Source organism: Babylonia areolata, chromosome 10, assembly GCF_041734735.1.
Source record: "Babylonia areolata isolate BAREFJ2019XMU chromosome 10, ASM4173473v1, whole genome shotgun sequence".
Lineage (NCBI taxonomy): Eukaryota > Metazoa > Mollusca > Gastropoda > Neogastropoda > Buccinidae > Babylonia > Babylonia areolata.
In genome coordinates, this window is record NC_134885.1 from 5706978 (window position 1) to 5720264 (window position 13287).

The 13287-nt window shown below is 41.2% G+C and overlaps 1 protein-coding gene across 1 annotated transcript in view; it reads left to right on the forward strand.

Annotated features, from left to right (window-relative positions):
- The window catches only part of LOC143286415 (xylosyl- and glucuronyltransferase LARGE1-like), a 32319-nt gene extending 25286 nt beyond the window's left edge, over nt 1–7033 (forward strand). The window contains exons 19-20 of the mRNA XM_076593976.1: nt 2358–2456; nt 6028–7033. Of these exons, the coding sequence (XP_076450091.1) occupies nt 2358–2456; nt 6028–6115 (187 nt within the window). The 3' untranslated portion in view covers nt 6116–7033. The remainder of the gene's footprint in view (nt 1–2357; nt 2457–6027) is intronic.
- The last annotated feature ends 6254 nt before the right edge of the window (nt 7034–13287 follow it).

A 13287-nucleotide genomic window follows, 5' to 3' on the forward strand; every position in this document is an offset into this window, starting at 1 on the left:
TGTACGGGCATGAGCTTGTGGCGTAGCCCAGTGGCTTCATTACCCACATGCCTCACGCTGTGACGTATTCTGTGATGTGTGGTGTATGTTTGTTGAGATGCTTGATGTATTGTTGTGGGCAACACCACAAACTCATACGTTTACATCACAATACATCACACATCACAACAAACATACATGATAACACATTATTCATCAACATACATACAATGATACGGCTTATTTGAGGATTTTAACGATCCCGGGAGTATCACGTTCTCGTCTATTCTTAGCTGCCCTTCAACTCACCAAAATCATGATTTCTGTCCATTAATTTTTGGATGAGCTTCAGGATAGTGTGCTAACTGTTCACGTTTTATAAATCAAATCTGCACACATATAATCTGTGACGTATTTTGTGATGTGTGGTGTATGTTTGTTGAGATGTTTGATGTATTGTTGTGATGTGTGTTTGTATGTATGTATGTTGATGAATAATGTGTTATCATGTATGTTTGTTGTGATGTGTGATGTATTGTGATGTAAACGTACGAGTTTGTGGTGTTGCCCAGTGGCTTCATCATCCGCATGCCTCATGTTGTGATGAATATTTGTTGTGATTTGTGTTGTGATGTATGATGTATTGTGATATGTGATTTATTGTGATGATGTACAGGTTTGAGTTTGTGGTGTTGCCCAGTGGTTTCATCATCCACTTGCCCTATGTTGTGTTTTATGGTTGTTGTGATGTGTGATGTATTGTTGTGATGTATTGTGATGTGTGATGTATGTTTGTTGTGATGTGTGATGTATTGTACAAGTATGAGTTCGTGGTGTTGCTCAGTGGTTTCATTATCCACTTGCCCTATGTTGTGTTTTATGGTTGTTGTGATGTGTGATGTATTGTTGTGATGTGTGATGCATTGTGGTGTGTGATGTATGTTTGTTGTGATGTGTGATGTATTGTACAAGTATGAGTTCGTGGTGTTGCTCAATGGTTTCATTATCCACATGCCTCATGTTGTGATGTATGGTTGTTGTGATGTGTGATGTGTTGTGGTGTGTGATGTACCATAAAGTTCGGTCTGTAAGCCGCGACTTTTTACTCCAGCTTCAACCTCTGCGGCTTATACAATGATACGGTTTATTTGAGGATTTTAACGATCCCGGAAGTGTCACGTTCTCGTCTATTCTTAGCTGCCCTTCAACTCACCAAAATCATTATTTCTGTCCATTAATTTTTGGATGAGCTTCAGGATAGTGTGCTAACTGTTCACGTTTTATAAATCAAATCCGCACACATTAAAGCCTTCAGATCAGCATTCAGTGCTACTCTGCTCAAGCGTACACCCTCATCATGCCGAAAATGGTACGTTATACCTATGATGCAGCCTTCAAATTGAAGGCGATCGACCCAGCAGACGACAGTGCAAGCGACGAACCAGCAGCGACCTCCACCTTCATGTTCATGAAGTGAAAGCGAGGCTGAAGTCAGTGACAAGATGGCAGAGGAAGCTGTGCTGGTTCTCTTAAACTCGGACACTGAAGATGAAGATTTCAGTGGATTCAGTGAGCAGGATGATGTTGAATAAATGTGACTATCCCTAAATTATGGATCTTATTTTCGTTGTGTTTATTTCTTATTTTTTTGTGGCACTGGCAGTATTTTCGCTTGCTTTTCTTTGTGTTGTTCCCGCTTGTGTTTATTTCATAACCTACAGTATTGACAGCTTTTCTGTAGTATCAGTTTGTGTTCTGGTACCGGAAATAAGTGCAGCTTATGAATGTATAAAGTTCAGTTTTTTCCAAAATTTAGTGGGTGCGGCTTATATACCAGTGCGCTCAATAGACCGAACTTTACAGTATGTTTGTTGTGATGTGTGATGTATTCTAATGTACAGGTATGAGTTCGTGGTGTTGCTCAATGGTTTCATCATCCACATGCCTCATGTTGTGATGTATGGTTGTGATGTATGTTATGATGTATTAGTATGTATGTTGTGATGTATGATGTATTGTAATATATGTGTTGTGATGTGTGATGTATGATATATTGTTGTGACGTATGATGTATCATGATGATGTATGAGTATTAGTTTGTGGTATTGCCCAATGTATTCATCATCCGTATACCTTATGTTGTGATGTATGTTAAATATGATGTATTGTTCTGATATGTAATATAGTTGTGATGAATAATGTGCTTTGCTGTAAGTATGTTGTGATGTATGATGTATTGTGGTATACAGGTATGAGTTTGTGGTGTTGCCCAATGCCTTCATCATCCACATGCCTCATGTTGTGATATATGGTTGTTGTCATATGTGACATATTAGTGTGATGTACTGTTGTGATTTATGATGTATTGTGATGTACAGGTATGAGTTTGTGGTGTTGCCCAATGCCTTCATCATCCACATGCCTCACGCCCCCAGCTTTGACATTGCCAAGTTCAGGTCCAGCTCTAACTACAGAAAGTGAGTCTGCTGCTGACTGTACCTTCTGCATCACTTTGTGTTCATTTTGCCCTTGTGGTCTACCCAACCAAACTTTACATGAGTTTGTGTTGATGCGTCTATATGGTTTACTTTAATTCAGTCTACTCCAGGTATGAGTTAACTGGTACCATGATTATTTTCTCTGTGCACCAGGTACAAGTATTCTCATATCAATACACTATTCCTTCTTCTTCTGTGTTCACTCGTATGCACATGAGTGGGCTTTTACGTGTATGACCGTTTTTACCCCGCCATGTAGGCAGCCATACTCCGTTTTCGGGGGTGTGCATGCTGGGTATGTTCTTGTTTCCATAACCCACTGAACGCTGACATGGATTACAGGATCTTTAACGTGCGTATTTGATCTTCTGCTTGCATATACACACGAAGGGGGTTCAGGCACTAGCAGGTCTGCACATATGTTGACCTGGGAGATCGTAAAAATCTCCACCCTTTACCCACCAGGTGCCGTCACCGTGATTCGAACCCGGGACCCTCAGATTGACAGTCCAACGCGTAAACCACTCAGCTATTGCGCCCGTCAATATATAATAATACACTATTCCAATTTTGTTTATTCTTTCTTGGTACGGTTCACCTTCTAAACTGAGCCATTTTTGGATTCCGTAAGCATGTAAACGAAGCTTTGTTTGACCAATTAAATCAACAATTCTCCATCGATTTTTTGCTGTTTTAGTGAACAACCCAACTTTTTTTTTTTTTTTTTTTTTTTTTTTTTTTTGCTGCCCCATCATCTGCACCGTTTCAGTGGCATTACTCCCACGCCGCTCATTTAGATTCCCCCGTACACGGCCACACCCGGGTTCGTCTGTCGCAGTTCCAGTGTCGGCAGTCCACAGGGAACCATCGATGTTAGGTCGCCCGGAGGCCACACACCAGAGGACACCCTGCACTGCTGCTGAGTCACTTCGGTGGTGTTCAGTGGTGCCTGTTCTGTTTTAACGTACTTAGGACACCACCTACTAAGCCCCCTACTAACGACAATAATGGCTTAGTCGCGGAGCCAGACTGAGTGAGCGTCTCTCCCAGAGTGGAGACCGCCACCACGTCCCTCAAACAACAGCCCCCCATGAATCTGCCGACACTGACGACATTGACAGGACTCACCCCAAGCACGGAAGTGGAGGGGCATCGAAACTGAGGTCACCATGAGAGCAGGGCATGAAAGGCCACAGACTTTGAGACTATTTTGTTTTTTTATATTGATGACGATGAAGGAGGAGGAGGATGACGATGATGATGACGATATTGCTATGGAGGTCCATTTTGGTTTGGGACTGCGTGACAAGGCTGTACTCTACGCTTCCTGTCATAATGATATCCCGGCGTTAACCAGGCCCGAGAGATACAGACACTTGCAGTGTTGGTCAGGTAATTAGAGCAACACACCCAAAGACGCATCCTTGAAGTGGATGACACTCGACTGTGTGGTCCCAGTCTCCCCATTTAAGCCCACAGCACACTCAACTCTGGGTAGGAGCCGGCCACGGGCCGAAAAACCCACCTCCGCTGGGATTCGAACCCGCGTCCTCCCAGCCGTCAGTCCGCGACGCTAACCACTTCGCCACGGCGGCTGGTTAACAACAACCCAACTTTTTACTACAGTGGTCTCATGTAGTGCTGGTCCTGGGGGGTTGTAGCAGGCATGCACCCAGGGGGTAAAACGAGTTAACATTTACCCAACCAAACTTTACACGAGTTTGTGTTGGTGTGTCTGTTTGGTTTACTTAAACATTTTCCCAACCAAACTTTACACGAGTTTGTGTTGGTGTGTCTGTTTGGTTTACTTAAACACCCAACCAAACTTTACACAAGTTTGTGTTGGTGTGTCTGTTTGGTTTACTTAAACATCTACCCAACCAAACTTTACACGAGTTTGTGTTGGTGTGTCTGTTTGGTTTACTTAAACATCTACCCAACCAAACTTTACACGAGTTTGTGTTGGTGTGTCTGTGTGGTTTACTTGAGCATTTACCCAACCAAACTTTACATGGGTTTGTGTTGATGTGTCTGTTTGGTTTACTTGAACACTTACCCAACCAAACTGTACTTGAGTTTGCGTTGGTGTGTGTGTGTGTGTGGTTTACTTGAACATTTATCCAGCTAAACTTTACACCAGTTTCTGTTGATGTGTCTGTGTGGTTTACTTGAACATCTACCCAACCAAACTTTACTTGAGTTTGTGTTAATGTGTCTGTATGGTTTACTTGAGCATTTACCCAACCAAACTTTACACCAGTTTGTATTGATGTGTGTGTGTGTGGTTTACTAACATCTACCCAAACAAACTTTACATGAGTTTGTGTTGATGTGTCTGATTGGTTTACTTAAACATTTACCCAACCAAACTTTACTTTAGTTTGCGTTGGTGTGTGTGTGTGTGGTTTACTTGAACATTTATCCAACCAAACTTTGCTTGAGTTTGTGTTGATGTGTGTGTGTGGTTTACTTAACATTTACCCAACCAACCTTTATAACAAGTTTGTGTTGATGTGTATGTGTGGTTTACAAGAACATCTGCCTAACCAAACTTTACTTGAGTTTGTGTTGGTGTGTCTGTGTGGTTTACTTGAACATCTACCCAACCAAACTTTACTTGAGTTTGTGTTGATGTGTCTTTGTGGTTTACTTGAACACTTACCCAACCAAACTTTAAAAGTTTACACGAGTTTGCATTGATGTGTGTGTGTGTGTGGTTTAATTGAACATCTACCCAACCAAACTTTACTTGAGTTTGTGTTGATATGTGTGTGTGGTTTACTTTAACATCTACCCAAACAAACTTTACATGAGCTTGTGTTGATGTGTCTGTGTGATTTACTTGAACATCTACCCAACTGTGTGTGTCTGTGTGATTTACTTGAACATCTACCCAACCAAACTGACAGCCTTGACCTGACATGAGTGGTATGCCATGGGTCTAGCTGCAAAGTCATGAAGTGCCTTCTGTTTCCAGTGGAAGAAAATGCCACAAAGTAAAACAGCTTTTGTCTGCTTTCAGGAACATACCAGGGCTGTTCTTTTTTTTTTTCTCTCTTTCTCATAATGGGAAACCTAAAGAAACACCTCTTTTCGTTTAAGTTTGGAAAGTCTCTTGTAACATGCACATGCATCCTGCAGATTTTTCCAAACTAAAAACCAAAAGAAAGCAGGCATGTTGTTGGACAGAACACCACAGAAGAAATGAGAAATGCATTCTTTCACCATTTATTTATATGTAAGAAGTTCTAGTGAAACCTGTCCTGCATTGTCATTGCGTGTGTTTACATATGTGAGTTGTTTTTTTCATTTTATGATTATATTTTATCATTATCTATTTGTTTTATTCTTCTTTTTTCCCCTTTTTTTCTTTTTTTTTGGGGGGGGGGGGGGGGGGGGGGGGGGGGGTGTTGTTTTTTGTTGTTTTTTTAAATATTAGAAAACAGAATTACATCTGAGCTATGAAGGTTTTCCTCATCTTTTCTTTTTGTGTGTGTGTTTTTTTTTTGTCAGCACACACAAAAGAGTTTTTATGTGGTGTGTGTTACAGGTGCCTAAAGATCCTGAAAGGTGAATTCCAGAGAGATCTGTCCAAGAAGTACGGCATCAAAGCTCTGAAGTATCTCTCCGTGGAGTGACCAACCCTGACTACCTCTGATCTCGGCCCTCTGTCTCTCTCTCTCTCTCTGGCTGGGCTGCAAGGTGCTTCACTGGCCCTGCAGGGTGGCTGTAGACTCTGGAACAGGAGCAGACCTTGTGGGTAGGGCAGTAGACCCAGGTGCAATGACAGTGGGGCAGGTGTGAGTGAGACAGGTGTGTGCGGTGGTAAGGGCTCACTGTTGTCTTGTCAGAGTTGTTTTGGGGGAAATATGAGGAAAGATAGGAGTCGCATGAGGAAAGATGTGTGAAACATGAGGAGAGATGTGGGAAACATGAGGAAATATGTGGGAGTTATGAGGAAGTATGTGGGAAACATAAGGAATTTTGCAGGAAACACAGGAAAAATTGGAAAGATGTGAAAAGTTATGAAAAACCTGGGAAATATTTGGAAAAATGTGGGGAAAACGTGAGGATGATGATATGGTTACTTACATAGCACCTATCCTCAGTCACAGACCCAAGTTTTAAGTGCTTCACAAACACGAAAGTCATTTGCACAACAGGCTGCCCACCTGGGTAGAGCTGACTAATAGCTGCCATTGGATGCTTATCATTCGTTTCCTGAGTCAGGAAACATGGGTCAATGTCAGTATAGTCTTCCTGTTGTTCTATCAGAATCACAGTCACTGTGTACAGATGTTGATTATGAACTCAGCAACCTAAAGCAACAAAAACCACTTCTATAACTTCATGGCCAATTGTTTGACATTTTCTTTATGATTTGATTTTCATTTCTCACTTCTTGAATGACATTTTACTTTATGATATGTTTTTAATTTCTTGGTTTATGGTTGGCATTTTCTCTGTGATTTGTTGTTGAATTCCTCATTTCATGATTGACATTTTCTTCATGGTTTTTTTTTTTTTTTTTCTCAGTTCATGATTGATATATTCTTTATTATTTGGTTGTTGTTGGCTTTTTGGGGGGTGTCAGGGGGTGGGGTGTCAGGGGGGGATCACAAGCCCTAAGGGATGGTTGGTTGCTATGGGCTACATCATAAACTACATGATGTGATCGTGATTCGGGTCGACAAGGGCCAGTCAGTGACTCAGAGGAGCATGGTGAAACATGCTTGCTGTGGTCCTTCCATTCCAGAACAAGACAGCCTGAAGTGGAAAGGACACAGCTCTGTGCCCTGACTGACTGAGGGCAGCAGCCTCAGGGTTGTCCACATGGGCCCTCCAGGTTCTGAGCCCACAATGTGGAGTGATGGCCTAGAGGTAACGTGTCCGCCTAGGAAACGAGAGAATCTGAGCACGCTGGTTCGAATCACGGCTCAGCCGCCGATATTTTCTCCCCCTCCACTAGACCTTGAGTGGTGGTCTGGACGCTAGTCATTCGGATGAGACGATAAACCGAGGTCCCGTGTGCAGCATGCACTTAGCGCACGTAAAAGAACCCACGGCAACAAAAAGGTTGTTCCTGGCAAAATTCTGTAGAAAAATCCACTGCGATAGGAAAAACAAATAAAACTGTACGCAGGAAAAAATACCAAAAAAATGGGTGGCGCTGTAGTGTAGCGACGCGCTCTCCCTGGGGAGAGCAGCCCGAATTTCACACAGAGAAATCTGTTGTGATAAAAAGAAATACAAATACAAAATACAAAAATACAAGTCTTCCAGATCCTCTGACTAGACATGTACATCTTGGTGCTTGGGTCAGCTCTTCTTCTTCTTCTTCTTCTTCTTCTTCTTCTTCTTATGCGTTCATGGGCTGCAACTCCTACGTTCACTCGTATATACGCTAGTGGGCTTTTACGTGTATGACCATTTTTAACCCGCCATGTAGGCAGCCATACTCCGCTTTTGGGGGTGTGCATGCTGGGTATGTTCTTGTTTCCATAACCCACCAAACGCTGACATGGATTACAGGGTCTTTAACGTGCGTACTTGATCTTCTGCTCGCGTATACACACGAAGGGGGTTCAGGCAGGGGCAGGTCTGCACATATGTTGACCCGGGAGATCATAAAAATCTCCACCCTTTACCTACCAGGCGCCGTCACCGTGATTCGAACCCGGGACCTTCAGATTGAAAGTCCAACGCTTTAACCACTCGGCTATTGCACCCGTCATGGGTCGGCTCTGATTTTCACCTTTTTTAGCTGGAATTGGGTCAGATGGTTTATGCCTGTGGTGTCTGTGTTTTGAAATCATGATTTTGACTTGCATTTGAAAGCAGTGGGGACAGGTTTGTTTTGATTTAGTGGTTATAAGTGCGTGTCATTAGAAGTTTACTGAGCTCTGGCGGTCAATTGACGTGGACCATTTGGAAAGATTGCTTGTTTATGAACAAATTGTTATTACTTACACATGGTTCACAGAGTAATTCCACTTGCATTGTGAAAGATCTGCGTGTACCTGCTGTGCCATTGTCGCCAGTGGAAAGGTGGTGTTTTGATGATAAAAGGGTGGAGAGATTGGGGTGGATGGTTGGTGTGATAGTGTTTTGATGATAAAAGGGTGGGCAGATTGGGGTGGATGGTTGATGTGCTAGTGTGTTGATGATAAAAGGGTGGAGAGAATGGGATGGATGGTTGGTGTGATAGTATGTTGATGGTAAAAGGGTGGCCAGATTGAGGTGGATGGCTGATGTGTTAATGCGTCAATGATGAAAGTGTGGAGAGATTGGGGTGGACGGTTGGTGTGACTGTGTTGACTTAATTGCAGGTCATGCAACTGCTTGGAATGGATCAATGGATATGTATAACATGTGGGGTGCTCCCACAGTTGTCGTCACTCCATGAATGTGTTCATCATGCTAATTTATAACACTGACTGGTTGTGCATATATATTATGACATGAATGTCAATGCACTGATTTTTTTTTTTTTTTTTTTTTTTTTGCACAATCATGTTTGTGATGAATTCATATGCACTGAAAAGTTCTGTGCATAATGTGAATTGATTGAATGAAAGGTGGTTATACATTCACTGAACAACTCTGTGCATTTTGTCAATGAACTGTATAGCTCTGTGCATAATGTGAATTGATTGAATGAAGGGTTTTACGTTCACTGTATAGCTCTGTGCATAATGTGAACTGATCGAGTGAAGTGTTGTACATTCATTGAACAGCCATCTGCATTTTATCAGTGGACCATATAGCTCTGTGCATAGTGTTGACTTGACTGCAAGAGGGGTTTTAGAATTCTCTTATCACTTGTCAATTGTACAGACTGAAGTGACGAGATGGCGGGGGAGGGAGGTGTGTAGGGGAGGGAGGGGTGTGGGGGGCAGGGAGGGATGGGGAGAGGTCTGTTGATGTCAGCAGCATGTGTCAGCGTCATCAGGACTGGCAGAGTCTGAGTGCAGGGAAAGCTTCTGGGAGTGTGGAAGAGTGGCATCAGCAAGGGTTACTTTTTTTTTTTTTTTTAATTACGATGTGTGTGTGTGTGTGTGTGTGCGTATGATTAAGTGTTTAGGTGTGTGTGTTTGTGTGTGTGTGTGTGTGTGTGCGCGCGTGCATGTGTAAGATTGTGTGTGTGTGTATGATAGCATGTGTGATTGTGTAAGTGTGTGTGTGTGCAAGTGTATGTGTGTACCTGAGAGAAAATCTCACTTCATGTTGCCAAAAGTCTTTCCTTCCATTTTACTTGCACACTATTTATTGAAAATGGCTTCTTTGGGACTGGTGGGGTGTGGGGCATGTTTAACCCACACACAAAGCCCTTAGAAAAAAAAAGGGGGGGGGGGGGGTGGGAGAACGGAAAACAGTTGCTTTGGGGAAAAGAAAGGCAAGATCTGTAAGCTGGGTTTCCAGCTGCAGTGAAATGTCCATGATTACACACACACACTCACACGTGTGAAAAAAGATAGAATCCCCATTTCAGTTTTCAGCTTGTGGGCATTCGGCGCACAGCATGATAAAATGGAGTGACTTGATGTGTACCTGTTCCTCACCTGTTTGAATACAGCTGAGATCAGTAAGACATGGGTACTTTTACTATACCACATCCGATGCCTGACCAGCAGCATAACTCAACGCACTTAGTCAGGCCTTGAGTGCATGCATATGTATTTGTGTACCTATCAGAGTGGATTTCTTCAACAGAATTTCGCCAGAGGATAACACTCTCGTTGCCAAGGGTTCTTTTTCAGTGCGCCAAGTGTGTGCTGCATATGGGTTTTTTATCGTCTCATCCAAACGATTAGACGCTCAGTTTGATTTTCCAGTCAAACCTAGAAGAAAGGGCAAGAGCAGGACTGGAACCCAGACCCTCACAGACATTTGTCTGAATGCAGTGACGTCTCCTTGAGAAACTGAAACTGAAACTTATGGGTGTCGTTTCCAATAATTGATTGATGCCCATTTCAAGCCCAGTCCCAAGATGTAGCTGTTGGCTGTCTTTGGAGTGTGCAGGTTCACCAAGGCATTGAGCAAGGGAACCAGACAAGAGTGGGCTGGATGTGGGTGAACTGGACTTTTTTGACTCACTTGTGTAAACAAAGTGAGTCTATGTTTTAACCCGGTGTTTGGTCGTCTGTGTGTGTGTGTGTCCGTGGTAAACTTTAACATTGACATTTTCTTTGCAAATACTTTGTCAGTTGACACCAAATTACACATTAAAAATAGGAAAAATTAAGTTCTTTCCAGTCATCTTGTTTAAAACAATATTGCACCTCTGGGATGGGCACAAAAAAAAGAAAGAAAAAAAAGAAGCCTAATTATATGCAAACTGCATTTACTGTTATATTTATATTTTTTGTATTCTCTAAACTTGGCACTTTGATCTGATATTCTGACCCAACAAACAAGAAGAGCAGTCATTATTATCATTTTTTTGTTCAAACAGGAACTTCTTTTGCTAAGCATGGAAGTTTTATTTATTTTGCAAACGTTTTGGTGCAGATAGTAAAAAAAGGAAATTACTTAATGCTAGGGGACTTAATTTGCTTTAAACTGATCTTTCTCATCTTAAACATTACATTTTGAAATTATACTCAATACATAAAAAGCTTGGATTCTAAGTGTATCACAAGTGAGTCTTGAAGGCCTTGCCTCTCTTGTTTTATAATGTTTTAACGGAGCTTTTAACGTTGTTTTTCTCTTCCTCTGCTTTCTTCTTTGTTCGTGGGCTGCGATTCCCATGTTCACTTGTATGGGTGAGTGGGATTTTATGTGTATGACTGTTTTCATCCCCACCATGTAGACAGTCATACTCTGTATTCAGGAGCAGGGAGGGTGCATGCAAGGTATGTTCTTGTTTCCGTAACCCACCAAACGCTGACGTGGATTGCGGGATGTTTAACATGCATATTTTATCTTCTGCATGCGATAGATACACACAAAGGGGGTTCAGGCAGTAAGGCATACAATAGGCCGTCTCCATCAGAGAGAATCCAAATGGCCCCCAACAGCAGTCTTTGAAGGATTTCTATTGTTATTTCTTCATTTCTCTTTTCTATCTTTGCAAAGTTATTTTTAGGTAACAGAAGGGTTGTTTAGCTGTTACCTACACTTGTTTTCCTCCGCTACTATATATCTCTATCTATCTGTCTGTCTGTCTAGATAGATCTCTCTCTCTCTCTGTCTCTATCTATCTATATATATATGTTGTGTGTGTGTGTGTACATATAGATAGATAGACAGATAGATAGATATGTACATTTCTATCTGTCAGCAGCTGATAGTAATGTGTTGCCTTGCATCTACCCCTTCATGTCCCTGTCTTCTTGATGTATCGGTGACCAACAACCTATGTTGGCTGGAAAGGCCTTTTTCTGTCTGCTTGATCCTCATTTGTACGGCATCTCAGTTTGTTCCTCAAAATTCATTGGATTGTGTGTGTGTTGTGTTTATGTGTGTGATGTGTTTGTGTGTGTGTGTGTGCGTGCGTGCACGTGTGTGTACAGTGCGTGTTGTGTTTGTGTGTGTGTGCGTATTCAGTATGAGATGAGTTGGGTGGTGCTTGTGTGTGTTTTATTTATAGTGTCTTCCTTCAGTCTGTCAAACTTGTATGACAGTGTATGTGTGTGTGTGTGTGTCTCTCTCTCTTTACATGTATATATATATATATATATATATATATATATATATATATATATATATGATGAGGGAAAGGTGTGCCTTTTTCCAAGGAAATAATGGTGTATCCAGAACATTGAAATCTCTAATGTTCACTGACGCTAGTTTGTTCAGCAAACTGAGAGTCGGCAGTAATGTGTAATGGGGTTTTTTTTCCGATTCGTTTTGTTTTCTTATTTTCAGGGCATTGATGGGCTTTGATCATGCAGGGTCTGTTACTGTTAGACGGAATGACATGGTGTCAAATATATATATATCCATTGTTATCATTATTCCACTTGTCATATTTTTGTATGTATTTGTTCCAACGTGTCGGTGTTGTGATTTACAGTACTGTGTTGCATGCTTGCATGTCTTCCTTCATATATAAGTGTATGTATATGCATAATGCCAGGTGCACTGTCTTTAGAGAAAGAAATGTGATTTTTGTAGACAGGGTAAGGAAGAAAGCCCGGCTTTGTATTGATCTGAATTTCCTTAACATGCAAGAAACAGAATCACTAAAATACACACAAAAGGAAAGCATTAAAAGATGCTTTGCTGAAACTGATCTCAAGTCTTCAGATATGAAAGATGGAAAACTAAAATTATCATTGAAAACTGATTTTTGAATGAAACCATAATTGAAAAATGATTTTTGATTGAGATAGTAATTGAAAACTCTTTTTTTTTTTGTTTGTTTCTGTTTTAACTAGTTTTTGTCAATGTGTCACATGATTGAAAACCTTTGTATTTTTATACATGTGGAAAACATGTTTGGAATTTTCTGAACATGAACAGAGGAATCAATTTGGTTGCATTTGTAAGAATTATCTAATGAAAATTTTGATTTTTAATCTGTGTATTATGATCCTAAACATTTATAATATACACATGTCAGTTTTGTTTGGACCTGTACTGCCATGAACAGAGGAACATGTTTGTTTTAATCTGAAAGAATTCTCTTTCACAGTTTATGTGGATCTGTAGAAACATGGTTCACTAATGTGCAAAGAAAAGCACTGTACGTTTTGCAGTTGTTCACTGGAGTGATGCCAAGATCTGAAGATTCTTAAGATCTTATTTCACTGTTTTAGCATTGATGTCTTTGATTTGTATGGTTTTAAGGTTGTAAGAGAGTGAC